This window comes from Helicoverpa zea, chromosome 4 (genome assembly GCF_022581195.2).
Source record: "Helicoverpa zea isolate HzStark_Cry1AcR chromosome 4, ilHelZeax1.1, whole genome shotgun sequence".
NCBI classification, from domain to species: Eukaryota; Metazoa; Arthropoda; class Insecta; order Lepidoptera; family Noctuidae; genus Helicoverpa; species Helicoverpa zea.
This window is the reverse complement of record NC_061455.1, coordinates 1,249,896-1,273,883: the sequence shown is the minus strand read 5'-3', so window position 1 is coordinate 1,273,883 and position 23,988 is coordinate 1,249,896. Positions and strand designations below refer to the sequence as shown.

The 23,988-nt window shown below is 38.7% G+C and overlaps 1 protein-coding gene across 8 annotated transcripts in view; it reads left to right on the top strand.

Moving 5' to 3' along the window:
* The window catches only part of LOC124629730 (muscle-specific protein 300 kDa-like), a 170,206-nt gene that overhangs the window by 75,001 nt on the left and 71,217 nt on the right, over positions 1 to 23,988 (top strand). For 7 of the 8 annotated variants that reach the window (XR_006984319.1, XM_047163253.1, XM_047163257.1 and 4 more), the window contains 14 exons: positions 88 to 3,815; positions 3,895 to 4,072; positions 4,363 to 4,548; positions 4,919 to 5,266; positions 5,441 to 5,701; positions 6,067 to 6,537; positions 6,623 to 7,921; positions 8,348 to 8,521; positions 10,546 to 10,647; positions 10,980 to 11,217; positions 11,311 to 11,645; positions 11,856 to 14,306; positions 22,977 to 23,109; positions 23,479 to 23,651. Coding sequence is in view for 7 of the 8 variants with exons in the window: in XM_047163253.1 (XP_047019209.1) it covers positions 88 to 3,815; positions 3,895 to 4,072; positions 4,363 to 4,548; positions 4,919 to 5,266; positions 5,441 to 5,701; positions 6,067 to 6,537; positions 6,623 to 7,921; positions 8,348 to 8,521; positions 10,546 to 10,647; positions 10,980 to 11,217; positions 11,311 to 11,645; positions 11,856 to 14,306; positions 22,977 to 23,109; positions 23,479 to 23,651 (10,077 nt within the window). In the remaining variant the exon portion in view is untranslated. The remainder of the gene's footprint in view (positions 1 to 87; positions 3,816 to 3,894; positions 4,073 to 4,362; positions 4,549 to 4,918; positions 5,267 to 5,440; positions 5,702 to 6,066; positions 6,538 to 6,622; positions 7,922 to 8,347; positions 8,522 to 10,545; positions 10,648 to 10,979; positions 11,218 to 11,310; positions 11,646 to 11,855; positions 14,307 to 22,976; positions 23,110 to 23,478; positions 23,652 to 23,988) is intronic. The other variant, XM_047163256.1, reaches the window with a different exon arrangement.

Below are 23,988 nucleotides of genomic sequence, written 5' to 3'. Positions count from 1 at the left end.
GTACTAATGGTAGTTGTCGTAGTTCAGTTTAAACGTAATCTCTCATGTTTCTATTGTTACTATAAACTAATTGATGTTAATTTTCAGGCTATCTTGGCTAACCTGAAGAAGACTGAAAATGACGTCGACAAATTGACTGACGAGTTCAGTGACCTTATCGAGAACTGTAACGATACTAGAATCACAATGAACTTGCAACAGATGACGTCACGATTCCAATCGGTACAGTCGACTGCAAAGGAGCTTGTTAAAAAATGCGAACAAGCCGTGAATGACCATAATGCCTATCAAGAGAAGTACAACCAGTGCACTGACTGGTTGAAGGCAGCGCAACACAAATTCGACGAATGCAAAGAAAACTTGTCGAACACTCCCGAGGGCATCAGCGCTAAACGAGAGAGCCTTAACGACTTGCTGAGTCAAAGGCGCAACGCTACTCTGCTTGTCAACAACACTTTCGAATTGGGAGAGAAACTGTATCCTTCCACATCACCCGAAGGTAAAGAAATTGTTGAGCAACAGCTTCACGAAATCCAACAAGCTATTGACAACTTGTACGACAACATCACGAAGGCTGAGAGAGACCTTGACTCAGAACTCAATAAATGGTCATCATTCGAAGATAACCTTAAGACCGTACAGCAATGGCTGACATCTGCTGAGAAGACTCTGCCTAAAGAGATTGAACTGAAGGCTACTTTGGATGAAAAGCGCAATCAACTCAATGTCTACAGGACTTTCTTACAAGATGCCATCACCCATCAACAAGATATTGCTGATTTGGAATCCCGTGCTCAAAGCCTGCCTGATGTTAGCAAAGATATTGCCAAGGAAATTAACCAACTAAAACAGAGGCATGAAACTATTCTTGCTAGAGCTAAATCCTTTGTGGAGCAATATGAAGCGATTGTTAACAACCACCAACAGTACACCAAGGCTGTCAAGGACTTGGAAGAATGGGTTGAGGCCACACATAACACGGCTCAACTGTGGGGTGATGTCAACCTTGAACGCGTCGCGCTCAGCAGCAACTGTGAAAAACTCAAGTCTCTTCAACTTAACCTGCCTGAAGAAAAGTACCGTATTGACAAGATTCGTTCTCTTGGTGAAAAGGTACTGCCAGGAACTATTAGCACTGGACAAGCAAATATCAGAAACCAGATCGATGCATCCCACCAAGAATGGGAAGGCCTCGTGTCGTTTATTAACAAGACCATCGAAGCTATGGAGAATAAGATCCAACAATGGAACGAATACGAGAACATGAAGGACCAGTGCTTGGCCTGGATCAGGAATACAGACAACCAGATCCATGCCGTTGACTTGAAGGCTACTTTGCCAGAAAAACAAGAACAATTCAAGAAGTTCCAGGAATTACAAGGTGAAGTTCGTGCTAAGGAGCTTGAGATTGACAACATTACCGAGAAAGCTCAACACCTACACACTGGCGTTTTCGGACCACGTGCTTCACAGATATCAGATCTGTCTGTTAAATACCAAACTCTTTCACAAAAGGTTAAAGATTTGACGAACAGATGGCAACAGTACGTCAAGACCCACCAAGAGTTTGCCAGCAACGTCACTGAATGCTCACAATGGATCGAAGAGCTCAGAGACAAACTGGACTTCTGTGCAGATTTGAGCTCTTGCTCTCAAGATGACCTGGAAACCAAATTGGTATTGATTCAAAACTTGTTGCTAACAAAGGATGAAGGTTTTACCAAAGTCCAGTCGCTTGTTGAATTGGCCCAAAACGTTATGGCCAATACTGCTCCAGCTGGTCACGAAGCAATCAACAACTCATTGGTTGCTCTACAAGAACAATGGTCGGCATTGTTGTCCAGAATGATCGAAACCAAGAATATGCTGGATGACTCAGTCACCAAGTGGGCTGGATTCCTTGAACAGATACAGCTCATTGAGAAGAGCAACACATACCTTGAGAACATGTTAGTTGAACTTACTCCTTATGAGGCATCCATGACCGACAAGAGGGCTCAGCTTGAAAAGCTCAAGGAAGTTGAGGAGAAGGCTCGTTGCGATCGTCTTGAAGTAGACACGCTAAAGGCTAAAGCAGCTGAAATGATTGCTAGTGGCCAACAAAATCAGGCCGCATCGAAAGCCCAAGAAACATTAAGCAAATTCGATAACCTGTATGACAAGATTAAGAAACTTCTTGCCGACCGCGAAGAGCAATACAAAGATCACAGACTGTACAAAGAAGCTCATGATGAGCTTATACAGTGGTTAAGCAGAGCAAGAGAAAAGGTACCTTCTCTTAAATCTAAACCATTGAGTGACAAATTGGCAATTGAAAATTCTGTAGCACCTCTGGACGCCTTGATCAACAAACAGGCTCAAGGAGAGCTATTGTTAGAACATCTGCAACACACTGGTGAAGTTGTCCTAGCTAGCACATCGCCTGAAGGCCAGACAGTCATCAAGAACGAAATGAAGGCTTTGAAGGAAAGCTTTGACGATCTGTTCAACGAGATCAAACAACAGAAGAGCCAACTGGAGGATACAGTTAACCAGTGGCGAGAATACAAAGACGAGTACGAGAGATTGTCTGATTGGTTACAGCAAAAGGAAATTCTTATCAAGAATCAGAAATTGGCACTGCTTGGAACAGCTAAGGAAAAGGGTGCTCAAGTCAACGAAGTTAAGGAAATAGTTGACCAGCTGAACAAAGGCAAAGCTGACATCGATAAGTTCAATGCCTCAGCTTCTGGTCTTCTGGCTTCACACTTAGACACGTATGTCAACAACCAGTTGCGTCATCTCAACTCTAGGTACCAGGTTCTTGTGAACATGGCCAATGATGTACTCAAGAAGGTTGAAACCAATTACGAACAGCATCAGACCTACGATGATAATTACGCAAAGACCAAGAAATGGATCGATGACGCTTGGGAGATCACTCGCAGTGGCAGTGACGCTGGTAGTAACAGCAGCAAGGAAGCCCTGCAGAAGCGTCTAGAACAAATCGAGGACTTGCTTAAACGTCGTGAGGAAGGCCAAAACCTTGTTCACGCAACGGTTAACAGCGGAGAAAAGGTCCTCAGAAACACGAGGTCTGATGGCAAGGACAAGATTAACACCGAACTTAAGGAACTACAAAATGAGTGGGACCGCTTGGTCAAGAAGATGAGCACGGCCAAGGTTCATCTCGAAACAGCCTTACTCCAATGGGCTGACTACAGCTCAAGTTATTCACAGCTCCAGCAATGGATATCCGACAGAGAAGCAAAACTCCAAGAAGTGTGTGAACAAAAAGTTGCCAAATCCAAGAAGGGGCAAGACCGCCTCGCCGGACTCACGGCCGGTCTTAGCCTGCCTGAGAGGAAGGCCACACTCCGTCAAACAAACAATATTGTGCAAGATATCGTTTCGTTTGAACCCATGATTCAGTCTGTAACTTCTAAGGCTTCAGAACTTATGCAACAAGCTCCGGCGTCTGAGATCACCAGCAAATACGAGACTCTGTCTAAACAGGCCAAAGACTTGTATGAGAGACAGAGAGAGACTGTGGAACAACATCAAGCGTTTATCGATGCTGGCTCAGACTTCGTCCAATGGATTAGAGCTGCTAAAGAGAGATTAGGAAAGTGCTCTGATGCAACCGGAGATAAGGAATCGTTGAGTAGTAAGATTTCTCAACTTAAAGTATTGGAAAGCGAGCTGCCCGAAGGTCAAGCGAAGCTGCAGAAGGCTCTGGAACAGGGTGAGATATCTTGCGGCTTGGCTGATCATGAAGACAGAGAAGAAATTGAAGAAGAAGTAGCTCTTATGCAGGAAGAGTACGATACCTATGTGTAAGTATTCTTGGTAATTAACATCTATATTATCAATTTGTAACTTTATCATACTTAAACGTATATTTTTCGTCGACAGTGAACAGCTAAACAACACCAAAGCTCTGATCGAAGGCGGTATCGTCAAGTGGACAGAATACGAAGAGCAGTACAAGGAAGCCTTAGATTGGTTGTCAAAGACTGAGAAATTAGTGCAATCCTTTAACAAGCTGCAGAATAACTTGGAACAGAAAAAGGTTGTTCTGGAAGAGTTCCAGGTAAGAGTTTTTTGTTTTACACATGGCCGACTTTAAAAAAGAAGGGGTCATAGAAAAAAAACTTCATTAAACTATAATATACGCTGAACTCTAGAGTTATCTGTTATATATCAATTAACATTTAACAAGTAGCGTTTATGATTTATGCAATATACCTAGTCCTAAAATTCCAACTTCAGCCTTCTTCCTGCTCTGCAAATGGGTTTGGCTCATTTTTTACGACTACTTCGGTACTGACAAATATACATGACTTGCTTAATTGTGACAATATGATTTTAATTTCCTTCTAGGGTCACCTCCAAATGCTATTCGACTGGCAAGCAGAGCTGGACAAGCTGAATGTGCGAGCACAAACACTGCTGGAGACCTGCGCCGACACCAGGATCTCTAACGGCATCACACAGCTGACCACTAAGTACAACGCTCTGCTGTCGCTGGCTAAGGAGGTCATGAAGAGGCTGGAACTACATTACCAGGTAAGATCTTTATAACCTGTCAACAAAGATATAAAGGAAAGGTAAAACTCAGAAGTTTAATTTGTGATCCTACTTATGATAAAAAAGGGGGGTATTTTCAAAAAAAAAACAAACAACAGTACCTATTCAAAACTGTACATACCGATTGAGCGGTGAGATATGCTGCACATAATGTAATTTAAGTGAACACCTGTAATACGGTGTGCCTGCAAATAAACATTCTTATTCTTACACTATTTAAAAAAAAATGGTATTCAATTTAAAATATGAAAACCACAGGATATTTTAAGCAAAGATATTGACATCGACTGCTTTAGTAGCGTATCATTCAGTAACTAAACAGCATTATTCATAAAACAAAACTTTTCAGGAACACCAACAACACAATGCGCTGTACGGCGAATGCCAAGACTGGCTCGACAGAACAAGAGAGAAACTCAACCAATGTGCTGAAATACCGAACAACTTACCCGAAGTTAACAGCAAACTTAACACTGTGAAATTGCTACGTCAATCCTTGGAGCAAGGTCAGAACAAACTGAGGTACCTTCTAGAACTTAAAGAGAAGGTGATTATGAACACAGAACAGGCTGGAGCCGCGAAGATTCAGGAGGACACTGATAATCTGAAGCAAGAGTTTGATAAGCTGATCGCGGACTTGCAAGATGTCAGGAATAAGCTGACCAATAGAGCGGCGCAGTTCGATGATATTTCTAAGGTGAGATTTACCACAAATATTTGTAACCTTTGTATTATTTTCCATTTTCATGATGATCTATCCATTTGTTCATGTTCAGAAGATTAGACAGTAATTCGATTATCAGTATTTGCTAGATCGAGATGCTGAAAATAAAATCTAGTATTAACAGTTATAATAAATTTTGTATTTCAGATCCACAAGCTCCTAGTAGAATGGTTAGACGACATCGACCAGAAGATCCAGTCAGACGACTCTCTTCTCCAAGATCTATCAGAGAAGAAGGCTAAGCTAGAGAAGTTCAAGACCTTCAACAGGGATATTGACTCCCACAACGATTTGGTCAAGCGATTAAATGAGAAGCTGAAAGAAGATGCGTCTCTCAAATCTAAAGGTATTGAGGATACGCTGAAGAGGTACGATGATATCAGGAAGACGGTCAATGAGATGATTGCGGTGAGTATTTCAGCATTCATAGAAACTTACATGCCTTTAAAAGCATCAGTCAAGATGGTATACAAGTATTTTGAATGGTTAAAAATAAGGATTAGGGGTGTAAATGTATAAAGGGAGACTACATAAGGAAATTACATAGAGGTAAGTAGGTAGTAAGGGTAGTATATGGGAAGTCCATAGGAAGAGAACATAAGGTAGTATATAAAGAAGTACATAGGAGTTCATAAAGTACATTGGGAAATATATAGGTGACTAGAGATGGAGTGCATAATAGAGTCCCTAAAAAGTAAAAAGAAGTATGACGTCATAAGTAAATAAGGTAGATAGACCCGCCACTGTATACTAAACAACAAAATCATTTTCAGAAACTGGAAGAATACGTAAACTCGCACATCCAATACAAAGAATCGTACGACAACTTCTACGACTGGATTAGAAACTGCAAGATCGAGATCCAACAGTGTTCCGACTCCCATGGCGAGAAGGACTCTGTGCAAAAGAAACTTCAGAAGGTCAATAAGATCATCGAATCTTTACCTAAAGGTGAAGCCTTACTTAAGAAAGCTATTAGCCTCAGCAATGCTGTCCTAGAAACTACAGGAAACGAAGGCAAAGATAACATCAATCAAGAAATTAAACAGCTGAAGATCGAATGGGAGAACCTTCAACAGATATGCAAGGATACCAAGAAGTTACTTGAGAAATGTCTGTCGGCCTGGTCTGATTACTTGGAGACATCGGAGAAGATGAGCAAGTGGGTGAAGGAGTTTGATAACAAGTTGAAGACTGTGCAAAAGGTGGACAAGATCACACCTGAACATCTTGATAAGTGTCGCGTAAGTATTTACATGAATAAATCAGCTCTTAATTTACGAAATATCTTTTTGTTTTTTTTACATGGTTGTTTTATTTCCTTTGCAGGAACTTCTATCTGAGGCATTAGGACACAAACATGTCTTAGAAGAACTGAACGACAGGTGTGAAAACCTCATGGAACAGAGCGCATGCGCCTGGGTCCGCGACAAGACAGTCAATTTGCAAACCGAATACACAACCTTACTAACTAAGATCCAAGGTCTAGTTTCCAATGGCGAGAAAAACTTGTCAGACCACACTGAGTTCATCAAGGCTAAAGAAGACCTACAGCAATGGTTAGAGACTGCTCATGGCACTGTCCAAGATTCCATTGGAGTTGGTGATATTGAAACCACTAAAGATAAACTAGAGACAGTTAAACTGGTTAACAACAGAATGACTGAAGGTCATCACTTACTAGTTGTCTTACAAGAAGCATTCAAGAAAGCTCTTAACAACACTCCTCCTGAAGAACAAGATGGTCTCCGCAATGACGTCAAAGTATTGCAGGAGAGCTGGGACCAACTGAAGATAGACCTCAACTCTATCACAGCTCAGCTCAAGGCCGCTATCGGCAAATGGGAGGACTTCGAAGAGTCCAAGAAGAAGATGGACCAATGGATCAAGGAGACAGAACAGAACTTAGACAAGGTCCCACCAACAGGCGGAGAATTGGGAGAGATGAAGACTCTTCTCGAAAAATACAAGCATATTGAAGATGAAATTGACAACAAGAAGCCTGAATTAGACAGATTAAAGAGCGAAGCCGCTGAACTCAGCTCTTGGGCTAAGAAGCCTGCTATCAAAGAATCAGTCACAGAGATCGAGAAGAAATGCAAGGCTCTCCGCGCTAAATGCGCAGCCAAGAGAGCTGAACTCGAATCTGAGATCAAGGATTATAACAACTACCATCAATCGTTACAAGATACCGAGAAATGGCTGTTACAGATCTCCTTCCAGCTCATGGCCCACAATTCCTTGTACATTGCTAACAGGGAACAGACTGAGGAGCAACTAGCCCAACATGCAGTACTTCTCGACGACATACAGAAGTACAGGTCTACATTAGACGAGCTTGAAGGGAAAGGACAAGCTCAGATTGAACGTTACGAAGCCACAACTCCATCTATTCGTGAGACTGTTGGAAAACAACTGAAGAATGTGAACGACAGTCATAAATCTTTGCTAGCAACTGCCCTACAGATTGAGCGTCGTTTGAGGGAAGGACTCGCGAAGTTCAAGGAGTATGAAGACACGCTGGAGAGCATCCTGAACAACTTGGATGAAATGGAGCCGGCGATCACGGAACTCGATGTGCCGGTTGATGGACTGTCTCATGGACGCGAACTCCTGGATAAAGCTAGGGTGAGTTGATCTTATTTATTTCTTATTTTAACCATTATGTAGGTACTGCCGAGAATCAACATCACTATTTCATATTTTGTCAGTGTACACATACCCCTATATAATTAAGTAAGTTTGGGTACTTTGGCAGTTGCTTCTTGTAAAGCACTGGTGCTCAGCTGAATCCGGTTAGACTGGAAGCCGACCCCAACATAGTTTGGGAAAAGGCTCGGAAGATGAAGATGATGATGGGTACTTTTTAAATAAATCAGAGGCAGTTTTTTTTAAGGAATCTGACCATCTAATAGTTGATGTTTTTAAATTCCATGCCAAATATCTTCCGATACATGAATTTAAAATAAAAAATTAAGCAACCCCAAACGAAGTAACGTTTTGATAGGCATACAATCCTGATTTCAAAAGCTAACCAACCTTAAATCTCCTCAGGGTCTCCACAACCGCCTACAAACCGAAAAGAGCCGTTTATCAGCCGCCGTGGCAGCCTGCTCAGCCGCCGCCGCGTCCGTCTCCCGGCCTTCATCTCCTGCCGACACGGCGCCGCTGCCCATCCCACCGCGGGAGCTGCACGTCAGGGCCCGGCTCGAGGACCTCATAGACCAGGTACTGAGAGCTTCTAGTAACGTGCTCGCTTCTGAAGTCTTGACTTCGTTTTGATTGGATCGATGTGCTGATTGAAAGTTGTGTGTCGTGAGTGAGGGGGGTTGTGTTGCATTACTTTCGCGATTTGTATATATACAAAGTTTAAAAACCTGTGTTGCATTTGTTTGAAATATTACCAATTTTTGTTTACGTGTGTTGTTGAAACACTCATATCTACTTATAACTAAGTAGGAGCAAATAAGTTACCTAAGGCTTTCATAGAATTAATATACAGAGAAGCCATACATTTTTTTTTCCATTTGGGCATCAAATGTAAATACTTCTCAAATATTAACATTTTCAAAACTTTAGTTCAATTTTCTAACCTAGCTAATTGTTGAAGACCAGTATATATAGAATATGTCACTGATCATTAGTACTCTTAATGCAACGCAACCCACCCCATAGCTTATAAAAAAGAATGATCTGCCAATAACAATAATTTATAATAATAAACTATGCTTATAAGTTCGCCAGGTCGACAAAATGAACAGAACCAACGTTTTGATGTAAGATAAGATCTCTTATTAATAATTAATAATAATTATTAAATAGTTAACATTGTTGTAGATAGACCGTAGTTAGAACAATAATAATGTAAAGGCTTTATCGTTGGCAATGTAACTTTTGTGCACCTGGTTTTGTCTGAACTGAGATTATTGCAAAATGTGTCTTAATAAAGTCCTAAAATTCTTATCTCTAATCATTTTAGTAGGACACGGACATTGACTTTTGCGCCATAAAAATACGCATATAAATACTTATAAAGAAGCTGGCTGTACCCAAGCTAAAATATTATTATAATACTGATTAATCCCTTGTCATGTTATGTAGAAGATTGTGTATTATTCCATAATTTATCGAACTATTTCATGCCACTACCATAGTGGCTTTTTATCATAGCAACACTCAGTTCTTAAAGAAACAAAACAACATCTGAACAAAATATCAGGCGTTAACAAATAAGAAACATTAACAATGTATTTGATTATTTTTCCGACCCAAATATCGACCAATAGAATTGCACCATTCGACGTCACGTGGTACAACCTACATGGTATTATACTGAAAATTTTTTGAATATTTTCTCTGGTCGTTGCTACGTCAAACTGACAGGTTGTGGCCGACATTTGGGACGGAAAAATAATCTCCCGAATACCACACGAGCTTCATAATTATCTGGCATTTCCCTCAAGGTTCCCTGCAAACAAATAAAGTCGTCAAGTTTTTCAGGAAAAATCACTCGCGCTTCGCGCTCGTTATTTTTTAACCTGAAAAACTTGACTCCTTCATTTGTTTGCAACGAACCTATCGGAAAATACCCGATAATTTTGAAGCTCTTGTGGTATTATAAGTGAAAATTATCAAAATTCCAAGTAAATATTATTGCAATAATCTCCATTCAGACGTTTAAAGGCAAGCACTGTTTTATGATGACGAAGAAACGGCACGTATATAACATAACAAGGAATCACTTAGTACTTCAACACCTAATACCACAAGTACAAAGTTGAGTTGAACGCTTTGCCGTATGTCACGTTTGTACTGAGTGATAGAGAAAATATGCAGACATCCTTAAGTAAAGATAAAATGTAAATAAGTTTAACTGTTGAAGTAAATAAAGATATACATACAGCTATATTCCGGATAGTCAAAAGGATATTCCGTAATGAGAATAGAAAAAGGTTACACCTATGACCGTAACTTTGAACTATTGTTTAGCATTGTCAATAGGAATAAGCGCAGTAAGGTAATTAGATTCCTTGTTAGGATTTTGAACTTAATTCTGAAGATCACAACGTTCTTTTTTAAAGAGTCTGTACTAGGTACCTAGTTCTGGCTAGATCTGCCTTATCCAAATCTACAGCTTCAAAGTCATCTGCTGCTTCAACTATTTTCTCTATCACTTCAAACTCATTAATAAGTATGTAAATACTAACCCGCACTGTGTTCCTACGTGTGTGTGATGCATGGTTTGTTTATAGAAACATGTGAGCGAAGTAGGAAGCGCGCCACGCATTGAACTCATACTTAAGTCCCTTGAGGCACCCGAGTTTGGGCAAAAGCTTTCGACTTTCGAAACTAAGGTAAGGATGCTTTGTTTGTTGTCTTTGGAGTTTTTTTTTAAATATAACATATTGAAATAAGGCAAAAGGATAACGCCGAAAATATAACATTTCTATTGCACAGATCAAAATATTTCTATTCAATTCTATTCTATCATTATGGATACCATCAATTGTTACTTTAGCACCATCATTACAAAAATCTTTGTATCCACATCATCATTAGAAGCAGCTTATATGCAGCGAGTACCTAAAATATTATTCACTTAAATTTGTATCCACCACTCTTCAAATTGAAAGTTGTCGACTTTCCCAAATGCAAAAACCATTTTCTTATTAAATATATCGTACAGGTACAAAGTCACTTGGAGGAATTAGGAGACGCCGTCCATGGCATGGAAGAAGCTATGAAGCAAGTTCTAGAGATCCAAGAATGGATAGCGGTCCACACTGCATTAGCCCGTGACTGGCTCGCCAACCCATCCAAGTTGAGGCCGGAGGCTGCTAAGCAGGATATGGCAGCGATGAACGATGCCCTCGCTTCGCTTAGTGAGAAGAGGAACAGGCTGCTTACTGAGATTCCTACTGAAGGTTTGTTTGTTATTTTGAATCTAGAAAAAAAATATTTTGAAGTAGACTATACAATAATGAATAAATTTAATAAATATTTGTGACATTATTTAGGACTTGAAGACGAAATTAATCTAGAAGAAGAACTAGACAACTTAGAACAAGCAATCCTCAAGGCGATTGAGAGAGAAAAGGGCAACCAAGCCATCATCGACGCCTTCCGTAACAAATGCCAAGAGATTCACGACTGGTTCGACTCCACACTCAAGAAGATGTGCTTAGCTGACAAGGGCTCTGGTCTCCCATGTCCTCAGAAGCTCAGCGCACTCAAGGAACTGTCTTCTGAATTTGGACAGGCTGGCAAAGACAAGGTTGATAGCATCAAGTCTGTTGGATCCCAAGTTATCAACATCGTCAGCAATTTGGAGTCTCAACAAGTGGAGGAACAAGTAAGTGTCAATATTTTAGATAAGCTAATTACTGAACATGACCGTGACAAATACTAGTATGTAGTAGTAATGACCTAACCATGAAATTACTCATTAGCACTTATTGTTTGAACGGAAATTATAGTGTTACAACCGCATACCTCGACACTTTTTCATTAGTTTGTGGGTATTTTGTCATTAAGCAAATACTAAAACCAATTGTTTTTCCAGATGAAATCAGTCGAGCGAAGATACAATGACATTGCTAAACGCATTCAACGCAAACTTCAAATGCTTGAAATTACCTACAAGGCGATCGATGGTACCAAGAGTGAGGTCAACGCCCAGAACGAATGGATGCAAAAGGAAATTGACAACATCCTTCACCCCGAACCTCTTGGTTATGAGAGCAAATCCGTCAAGGAACGCCAGAAGAAGGTAGCCAATCTTCTCAAAGAAACTGACGGTAAGAAGACAGTCATTGATTCCTTGGAGAAGAAGGTAAGCAACATCCAGGCTGAATTAGAACCTTCTGAACAGATGCAATTAGAATCAGAATTGTCTGAACTTTCCTCGAAACAAAAGCAATTGGCCTCCCTTATCAAACAAGAGATTGAAAGGTTAGGCACTTGCGCTGAAGACAGAAAGAAACTCGAGAATGATATCGAAAAAGCCAAGAACTGGCTCAAAGCTAAACTTGCTGAGATTAAGAAACTTGGCGGCCCAGTGCCTCTGGAAGCTGCTAAGGTTGAAAAAGAGATTGCAATCCATAAGAAACACCAGAGCGAGTTATCTGAATTCCACAATGATACTTTGACTGAAGTGATGCGCCAAGGCAATGCCGTATCTAAGGACTGCTCTCCCGAAGACAGGGCTAAGTTACAGGCTATGCTTGAAGAACTTAACAAAACATACACTTCTGCTAAGGTTGATATTGATGATAAACTGGCGGCACTCAACAAACGCTTACAAGGCAGGAATGAATTTGAAGCTGAAGTTGCCAAGTGCCAGAGCTGGTTGAATGAGGCTGAGGTAGCTGCCACTCCTGAACTGCGCACTACTAGCCTTCAGCTTTTGGAAGAACAACTGGCCAAGTTTGAAAAACTCAGCAAAGAAGCTGATGATGTTGAGAAGAATATTGGCAAGATTAAGGACAAGTCCAAGGACATCATGGACTCGTTGTCAGACTCTAACAAACTACAGCTGAAGGAACAAGTTAATGTCTTATCAGATAGATTCGCTAGGATTAAAGCTATCATCAACGACAAAAAGGGCATCCTGCTCAAACACATCAAGGAATATAAGGATGCTGCAGCTAAGATCGCTGCTGCTCTGGAATTCTTGAATGAAATCCAGAACAAATTGAAGGCTTTGAACAAACCTATTGGCAGCAAGGTCGAAGATGTCCAACCTATCATTCAAGCATACGAATCTATCTTAGCTGACCTGAAGAAGAACAAGGCAATGTTGAATGAACTCCAAGGTGGAAACCTACACGACCTTCAAGATATCCTCACTCAACAGGATGACTTGATGAGCACCATTGAAGACCAAATATCGAAGTTGAAACAGCTACTGCTTTTGCGTGAACAATTCTTCGCATTAGTGAAAGAAATTGAGGAGTTCATCTCTAAATACACTGACCTCACATCCGAAATTGAGAAATCCAATGACTCTTTGGAAGACAAGATTAAGCGTTATGACGACATCATTGTTAAGATTCAAGGCTGCGAAGCTTTGCTTGCTACTGCAACAGACAAGGGTCAACAGATCGCTGCTGAAGGGACTGTGATCGACAGAAACAACATCACCGAACTTTTACAATCTCTGAAACAACAGCTTCTGACGCTGAGAAGAACCGTAGAAGCCAAGCGTCAAGAACATGAGAGAGCCGCTGCAGAACATAAGAAACTTGGCTCAGATCTATCTGAGATCCTTCAATGGCTGCATGATAACGAAGCTGCTGTACATTCACGACCACTACTTAACAGAGATGTCGCTAGTGTCGACAAGAAACTTACCGAACATGCAACACTTGTCAAGAACATTCAGTCATACCTTGACAAGCTAACTAAGATCACTGACGTCATCAAGAACGACGATGGCGTCCCAAGCACACTCCTGGAAATGATGTCTGAAGGCAACTCTCTCAAGACATCACTCCCAGCAGAATTAGCCAACAGAGAGAAATACTTGCAAGACAACAAGAAATACAGGCAGCAATACCTGCAACTCGTCGAGAAACTGAACATTTGGGTAAACGAAGCGACCATACGCCTCGACATGGGCAAGAACGGCACCGACTTCGAAAACATCGAATCTGATTTGGAAGAACACAAATCATTCTTTAATACATCCGAACCATCGATGAAGGATCTTGTTGGCAAGCGTATGCAAGACATTGTCGACAAGATCTGGCCTTCTCTGGCTGCTTCTGAGCAAGAAGAATTATCGAAAGACCATCAAAAGCACAACCAACTTCTTAAGAACACGTTGAACTCTGCGAAATCTCGTCAAGCTCAGTTAGAACAAGACTTGGAGATCTGGAAGGACTTCTGCCAGCTGGTTGACAAGATAAAGGCGATCCTAGACAAGAATGACATCCAAGATGAACCGGTGACGTCCGTGGACGCGCTCAGACTGCATCTCGAGAAGCTGAATCATGCCAAGAATGACCTTGAGGTGAGTGCCTATTCCGTTTTAACGTCATATTTGTACAATGAGTAGACATAATATAATTAGCAATGGTGATGGAACTCAAGGTCATATCCTGTTCCTTTTTATTAGCTTAGTGTTTGGGGCTACGGATATTTCTAACATTTTTCATAGCTTTTCCACTTTTAGTGGAAATCCGATTTGTGTGAGTTGGCTGGCTGATTTATTCGCATAACTAGATAAATGTTTAATCAACTAGATTTGCAAACCACATTTAGTGAGTCATAAGCAGGTGTAATTGACTGACAAATATTTAATTTCATTGTGTTAGTAATTCACATTTACACGATGCCGATGATACATTTTTTTAGGTAATCTATACGCCTAGAATTTCCTCATTGGTGAAACCAATTTTATTGCTTAGGCACTGCTGCAATTTATTTATTGGAATTTCGGACACGAGTGCTAAATAAATCATTCAATTTCGATCAATTTAGACTGCGAATGGTTCCTCAATTGGTATTGTGAGTCAGTGACTGTAAATATATTAAGTGGAATCCCCACTTCATAAGTTTTGGAGTATGAAAACCTCTTTGATATTCTCTATATTTGGGGATTTCCCCGTACTTATGTCAGCTAACAAACGATACTATTGTTGATATTGAATACGCGTATATGAAACTGCTGATAAGCTACACACAGATACATATTTCTCAAATTCAGTTCACTAGGCCGCCGTTAGATGTCGCTCCAAATGGAACACTGAACTCTTTTTAAAACATGAACATCTCGTAAAACTTAATCAAGTCTAGTTAAAAAAACTATTTACCAATAACACGATATTCTGCTATACGGGCACGTCGGAAAATGAATAAATTCCATAGTAATTACGCTAATTAGAATTTTAAATGGAGTCAGAACCGTTCAGTGTAATATAATGGCGCCGTGCATCGGTTTTTGCTGGATATCGGTGTTTTTCTTCGAAGAATATTATACTTGAAGTAGTCTGTAAATATTGTATGAAGCTAGTAATCTTAAAATAGAATGTCATAGAAGAAAAATGTGATTAAAATAAAACATAAATTTTGTCACTTTCCACAAGCATTTAATAGGTAAATAAGTATTTACAATAGCATTTAGAAATCAGGAAAATTACCAATATTATTATTTTTTTAACTTGATTGAACACTTTTCAAAATTATTCTGGAAAAGTCTACTGAAACACAATTTCAGAAGAAATTATAATTTGTCATAGTATGGTGTGATAAGATATCATACCTATAGTGTACAATTTATACTATCCTTATCTGTGTATATCGGTGCAATGATAAACTTAGTACGGTTATCGAAACAAAAAAATAGATACAAAGAAATATTGCTGAGTCATTGTTAAATAGCAAGTTATCCACTTTCCCAAAAAACATAATTATCATAAAGGAAATGAGTATTTTTCTTCAAAATATTATCATGATTTAACAAGTGATTATTAAAATGTTATGTCCAGTCTAACCAAGGGATATTGGGTTGCCCGGGTAACTGGGTTGAGGGGGTCAGATAGGACAGTCGCTCCTTGTAAAGCACTGGTACTCAGCCACATCAGGTTAAACTGGAAGCCGACCCCAACATAGTTTGGGAAAAAAGGCTCGGAGAAAGATATTAAAATGTTATGTGTGTCAGCTTCAAAATACATCTTATGTTAATTTAATTCAGTCAGAATTTTCAGTCTCTTTTCATCTCAGCTTAACGTTTTAGATAAAATTTTCAGGTAAAACAACCTGCGGTTTACAGCAGTTGACTGGTTCTTAGTTTGTGTACGACTAGGTTAATGCACTTGGTTTCAAGGCCCATTGTTCTGGACTTAAGGCAACGTTGCTAAACTGACCAGTGACGTTATTAGCTAACCGCAAACTTAAAAAAATTTAAAGGTCAAAAAAAACATCATACATTTTTGTACTAAACTTCCTTCGAATGATAAAAAAAATCTGCTCTAACAGGCATATTTATCACATAGTTCTCTGTCAAGTTTCAAGACTTGAAAAGAACCAAATTTTGGCATCCCGAACGTTTTCGCTACTTGCGAAATTGGATTGTTTTTCTGTTTACAGGAAAAAAAATAGAAACACATTAAAACTTTTTTGCAAATAAAACATTAAAGTCTTAAACCGTACAGAAGACTGACGCGATCAGTTATTGCAAGAACTTCATATAGATTCATAACACGAACATGACTTTTAAGGAGAGCTATAAAAATGTGTGGCCTATACAAGTACAAGGATGTTTTGGAATGAGTTAGATATGCTCCGGATTTTAATGGCTAGTTTAATTGGAATCTACAGCAAAAAGTTTCCTGTTAAACACAATAAGCATAATAGGTAAAAAATCGCGATCAAGGTCATAGTTTTCAAAATGATGTTCTTGTGTACCTAGCAGTTTCATTTGAATTAGGTATTTCACACGTTATTATCACATGCTGTTTCTTATTCGTAGATGAATTGTTCTTCTAGCTTTATGAGTCACGTCTAACTTCAAACGACTGTTAGTCCCTTTATCAGCAAAATCGCCAAATACTCTATCAATTGTTATGTTAACCCTATCATGTACAGCAATAAAAACATCATCATTACCATGTCCCCTTATCGAACTGTTGTCGCGAACGTCAAAATCATCAATGAGCGATTGCACAACAGTTATGAGTTCACCGTATTCGCCTTAACGAAGTGATGTCAGGCCGGCGCTGGCGGGGCGGCGCGCGCGCTCGCCAGTCTGTGACTGCATAGCACCGCAATGAGAACTGTACACAAACACACTACTTATTGCCTTGCTTTCACATCGTGCAAGTGTTATATCCACGTGCCCACTTAGTTTACAATCAATACATTAGTTTTTTTCCAATTTTCCTATCTAGTCAGTAAGTAGGTATTCAAAATTCCGCGAAAAAGGAAGGTAAGTCTGTGATATCGCGATAATAATTAGTTTTCTGACGGTTGTGTAAGTTCTGTTGTTGTTTTTGGAGTTAAGTTCAAGGTCACGGTCGGATGGTTTGTGTACGACCTGTGTTTTCACTTTCCTCGTGTTCATTTGTGTACATAGACGACTTTGTTTGATGGAATTCCAAGATGGCAGGTAAAGCCGGTGTACGAAGTGTTTGCGATTTTTTATGATCTCGAAACGTGATCTCACGGCTATTGCCGTCTGCATGGCGAATTTAAGCACCAACGCATCGCTTGAAACCATTTTCAGCGACATCATCGAACTTTTGGCTTAAACTGTGGCCTGTTACCGGTTATTATCCCAAATAAGGAGAGTGCAGTAAACTTTCGAAAAGGTCTTTTAGTCGTTTATTTCTCCTTAAGTGGATAAACCGCTGTAATTAAGGTTTCCGCTATAATGCACCCGAAATTAAACTCATTACGAGCATTGATACACGCAGGAGATAAGATACTTTCTTACATCGTGCAATTATCGCACTAACAATGTTTTAGATTCTAGTCTTCACGCAGAATCAAATATTAATGAAAAAAATACTCATGTCATGTTTCACATACTAATAGAGTCAGTTCTATTTTGGAAAACTATTCACGTATTTTTTAAACGAAAATTGGGAAACTCGTGTAAGGTCAAAACACATACCTACTTAAAGCGTAAATATTTAACATACTAGAATTAAAATAGCAAACATTGTTTACACGACAGGGGTAAATACTGCTAAACACGATATGACCTTGAAGGTCAAGGGCGCGCTATCGAGGCCGCTCCATGTAATCTATTGATTGATAGCGCCATGAAAATTGACTTAACAGGCTATTTCTGTGATAATATAATCGATACTGAACGAATATTATGTCTGATTATATCTACTTATTATTTTTCTCCAACTTTCCTTTTGAGTAGAGAATAACTTAGAGTAAAGTCGAATGAAATAGAGAGAAATATTTTTGAAAAATTCCAATATATACGCATTCGTACATGAGGCCTAACTCACGAGACAGTCCCATAATTGGTAAGGCCTTCTGACTCATATATGATTATTATCCCACGTTTTCGTCCAACGGCCGTGGTACTCACAGTTGATATTCGTACCATTACGTCACTGCTTAAAATTCAAGGGAAGTTACTTTTGTACCATCAATAAGTGCCGATGCTCTTTCAATGACTATCATACGACCCTGACTTTAATGTGCAAAAAATTGAGGAAATTTTGCCGTCTGTAGCAGGAAATTTCGAAGTACAAACTTTAGTAACTTTAAAAACCTCTAAAGATATTACTATTGAGAGTATCTTTATTGTATACGAAGGTGTCAATAACCTTTTGCAAGGATTGCACGCCTGCATAATGAACTGAATCAAACCATTGTGTCTGCAAACGATTCACAAAAGAGATCACAGTATCCTCCGTTACAGGAGATGTATCAACTGCATTCAATAAGTGAAATCTGCAATCTCAATTGTATCAATAAGAGTAAAGTCAATACAGTGAAAGTTATAAGTGAAATTTTACTTATCTGTTTTGTCATCTTGAAAACGTAACAAGTTTGGCCTGCAATACAGCCTGGCGTTTGTGACTTTCTTTATGTAAGTAGCTCAGAGGTTGTCTGAAAGGCATCGCTGAATTGCGTCGCTTTTTAAAGTGAAATTTAATTGGAGCTAAATATTTTAAATTTTACTTTGGTGAAGTGACTTTCTGCAGTTATTAGTTTTTGAAGTGCATTCTTTGGTCTGTTGATAATTTCAGTATGTTATTTTTGTATAGTGAGACTCTCAATTTGAGTTACAATAACTGTATTTGCTAGTTCCTATACCCATTCAGTCAGTGTAGGTTTATAGTTAGAGAATATGGCTGCTGCAATAGATATTGTTCCAATTTGTTCAGCCTACATTAACTACTTATTAGCTGAAAGTAAGTCGTGGGATTACGTTTTGTAACACTATTATATTCTAATCTAGATGCTACCTTACTCCTAATACGAATTTGCACATTCTCTATTTTACCTTGGTCCTTTTAAGGAAAAGTCATGTAACTTTTCGCTCGTCTCTTAACAACTTTCAAACTGAATATCATCTTTTTATATTTTAGCGTCATATAAAAAGTCTATGACGCAAAAAAATTGCTATGATAAAATTTTTAGCACACAACATATTCTACAAAGTTCCTAATCTAATCTTTTCAGCAGCAAGTAAATACAGCTCAAAGAATGTAGGCTCGTTCACTGCGCGGGCGCAGGCGTGCAATCTCGTGGTCAATGCTTTTTTCTCATCGGCTATAAATAGACACAATGGATCGAGGTGTCAAGGCCAGTTGCTAGCGCCAGCCTGGGATACTTGCTGAATAACTAATAGGTATATTTAGACCTATTTCAACCTAAATTGGTATAAATGTGGTTTTGAGACCCATTTCAAGGTACTGAAGTTTAACGAAATAGACACACGTCCTCTAAGTAGGAAGTAATTTTTAAAAAATTCAGCGTCATTAAAATACATAGAGCTAAAAATTTTAAATATCCCTTGCGGTATGATAGTCCATTAATTGGCCCAAATCATCCTCATACTCACTCATACTTCCTTTCATATTTTGGACGGTATAAAAGGCCACATCTAGAAACAAAAATAACTTTTCTCATAACGATCCAAGAGCGTAACACTTCTGTTATCAATGCCAGCTTATCAGTCATCATTTACAGCTGCGATAACATTGTATACCCTCATGGCGTTAACTGTCGCTACTTTACAACAATCAACATTATTCAAGCGAACACTTTTTTCTTTATTTACATTTCAAGAGTTATTAATATGACCTGTGTAAAGCACAGTTATAATTAAAATTAAAAAGTATTCTAGTAACAAAATCCCAAAACTAAAATGCGTCAAAAACACCTCAGATTAAAAAACTAAAACTAAAATGCGTCAAAAACACCTCAGATTAAAAAACGAAAACTAAAAAGCGTCAAAATTTCGTCCACATAGCTGTCGAATATGACTATTTCTGTTTACTATGACCTTCGACATAATATTTGTAATTATACAAGTCAGTCAAGTTCAAGTTAAACAGCATTTTGTTGCACCCGATTATTGCAGCCATTTAAATAAGTGCATTCTTGTAATACTTGATGCAAGATAAGATATTATCTACAAGTTTACAATAACTACTTGTGTTTGTAAACACTACAGCTCTTTATATTATTAATAGGTATTGATGTTTCAGACTAAAAATATTACATTTACATAGCAAGCTGTGTCTTAAATTATACTTATGTTCATTTTGCCCTAAGTTTTACTCAAGTTTGGCTATTCTAAATTCTAAATTCAGTGCCAATTGACGTTTCAGATGTAAACCATTTCCCATAAAATTATTACACATCAATCAGTAGATTACAATTTTGCAAAATAAATGTCACCATGAACAGTCAACAAAGATCTACCTATAACAGCCTATAATAGTATCGTGACAAGTCCTATATAAATCACTTCCAGCAAATGACTGGTGATTGCACTACTAGGTGCGGGTTTTACAATAGTGTAGCGGATATGACCTGAGCCCGCGACCTCTCAATTGCAAGTCAATGCCTTGTTAGGTCTATTGTAGCCCAGAGCTGGTTATCAAGTTGTATGGTGTTCTTCCTAGGTTTTGAAATGGTAATGATGATGCTATTCCGAAATGTGTTGCTAAAAATTGCCCTTTTTAGTAAAAGCAATTTAATCTGAAAATCAGCTTTAGGCTGAAAATCAGCAATTTTTGAACGTCTTTATAAAAGACAGCTACCAAAATGCCCGCCCTTCACCATTTCCTATGTGTTTTTGCTGGTTCAATTTACTGTCAGTATTTTATGAATCAAAACAATCATAAAACTAAAGAATAGAGTTGACTTGTTTGATTGAACGAGCTAATCTCAGGAATTTCATTACAAAAAAATATTTCAGTGAAGTGTTTTGAGGAAGGCTATAAATAAAAAATATAGGTTCCAAAAATGCACTGTATGTAAAGAAAACAGTCTGCCATACATTTTAAAAACAATGTGATGTCAGATCCGGTGCTCGCACAATGAGCCATTAATGCTCTTGGTCAAGTCAGGCATAAGCCAAGGTCAAGTTAATACAAAGTTGAAGTTGAAGATACAATGTCACATTGTCGGCTTTAAACTAAGCACTATTGTTAAAATACAATAACTTAACGACTTTCGCAAGTTTGCAAATAAACTTTGTTGAAGTGAGAAAATTGCTTAAGTTTGCTTTTCAAAGTAAAACTTTATAGGTAGGTACTAAACTTATGACAAAAAAACAGCATTTGCAAATGTAAATACAATCTTCTGTGGTATATCATTATCGTTCATCCGCAATTATCTATGAAAACCAATACGACAAACTAAAAGCAAGAGTGACGTCATTTAAACTATCATTATTCATTTCTATTTGTGGAAATTACCTTTTTGTGACAAATCAATGCCAAACGGCCATTTTTGTTGCAGTTTTTTGTACGGCAATTATTGCTTCTATAGATACGACTCCTACCAATCTCTATATATATAAAAATGAATTGCTGTTCGTTAGTCTCGCTAAAACTCGAGAACGGCTGGGCCGATTGAGCTGATTTTGGTTTTAAAATGTTTGTAGAGGTCCAGGGAAGGTTTAAACGATACGAAGTTTGTTGGGTCAACTAGTATAAAATAAGTTTTATTTTATCCAGTGTTTAAAATACCGACACACTACAAACTTTTAGTCGGCCGACAGTTTGTTTGGGCACACCGACAGTTTGTTTGTTTTGGCATAGGTATATCAGTATGGAAATGAATATTTCTCACATGATAATGATCATACACGAGTCCAGTATCAGACCTACTAAAAACTTTGATTGAATCCACGATTTTCTTAAAAAATAAAATTTCAATAATCGGGTGACTGTTGGCCGACTATTTAGTCTGCAGTTTTCTTAAAGTGCTATAAGAAGTTACACAACCTGTCAGGTATAAATAACTCCAATGTACTTAATAAGTACAATTAACGTGAAAGGTATTACATTATCATCATTTAACTTGTAATGCGTAAACGATTCTTTGTTTTCATATGTATTCAGGTTCTGAACCGGTCTGTGAGTATGAAAACGCAATTTAAATTGGGTAATCAGCCAGCCAACTGTAATAATTTCTAGATGTCATTTTAATTGTGAACGAATGAAATGTTTCAGTATCCGTTCCCTTCACATTTCTGAATGAAGCCATAAACTAAAGTAAATACAGTCATTTCCTGGAAAAGGATGTTCCGTTTTCTATCTATATTGTCACACAAATCTATATCTATTGTTATTTTTTTCATCTGTGTACCCCTCATTACGCTTATTTTGCTTTTAAGGCCCGCCAGCGCAAACTAATTATCCTCTCATGAATCCTTTCCCTCATTATTTTTCTGACAATATGGATAGGAAGCTACACCTTAAACTTTCTAGTCTTAATGAACAAAAGAATGGCTTCCTTCAGGAATTGTTAGGGATGTAGGATCTCTGATAGGTTTTAGCTCGTTTTTTCAGTTTTTTATATCCTTAGGCCCATTTTCAACGACAACATAAACGTCTGTTTTTTCTTAACACAACTGTATACTTTGACAATTCACATTAAACAGTTGCCTTAAGAAAACTGACGTTTTTATTCTCGGGTGAACTTGGGCCGAAATATTGTTCGTGAAATGACCTGTTCTCCCGTACATCTTCAGAACCAGCAGCCGCTCTTGGACGTGGTCCGGGAGCGGGCGCGCGAGCTCTGCTCCGGCGCTGATGCTGCTAGTGGGGAGAGGGTCGAGCAGAGGACCAGGGAGCTCGCTGACCGATGGAATGTAGCCTGTGAAGGTATGTAGCTGATTATTATGTAGCTGATGTAGCCAATGTAGCTGATGATTAACATACGTAGAATCTATTTCAATCTTTCTTATTTTATAATAGCCACAGTAAGTTGAAGTAAAAGATGACATATATTTAATGTTTTTGTAATTTATCTTAATGTGCCAAATGCAAATTCCCCTTATATAGCCCTTTTGAATGCAATGTGGGCTATAACTTGCTACTAGAATTTACTCTATTGTAAAATACAACCATGAAACTGCCGACCTCAAGATCATTTGTTTTGATAACCCAATACTTTGGAGGGGTCCTACGACCCGTAGTCAATGGCAATTGCCTGAAACCAATACACATACTTATCTTACTTCTTCTCTCCAGGCCTAGCCAAGCGCGCAGCGACAGCCGACCAGCAACTCCACCGCTGGAATCAGCTGCTCGACGTACAACGTACCTTGGGAGCTGCCATCACGGCTGCCTCTGACCGGCTGCGACAGTTGGACGCCAACCCCAGCACTAGAAGGCGTGCGGTTGATACTAGGCATGCTCTACAGGTAATTACATATTTACTTTACATAAGACAACTGCTTAGTAGTAGTTTCACACCGGTAGAGTTTCCGCTCGGTTTAGCCATGAAAAAGCTGTCACGTGTCATCGTTTGAACTGACAGTTGACAATTGTTCGATACCTTCCGCTCGTAAGATCGACTCTGAAAATCGGCAGTATGAAATCACCGTCAGACTTACATATATATTATATGGATAGTATACTGGTTGTGATGATTAAGTCGTTATAGTAATTTACAACAAAAAAAAACACTTAAAAATATAAATACAGTGGTTGTGCACAATGTAATAACGGCGATGACCAAAAGAAGAGAATAGGTCCAGC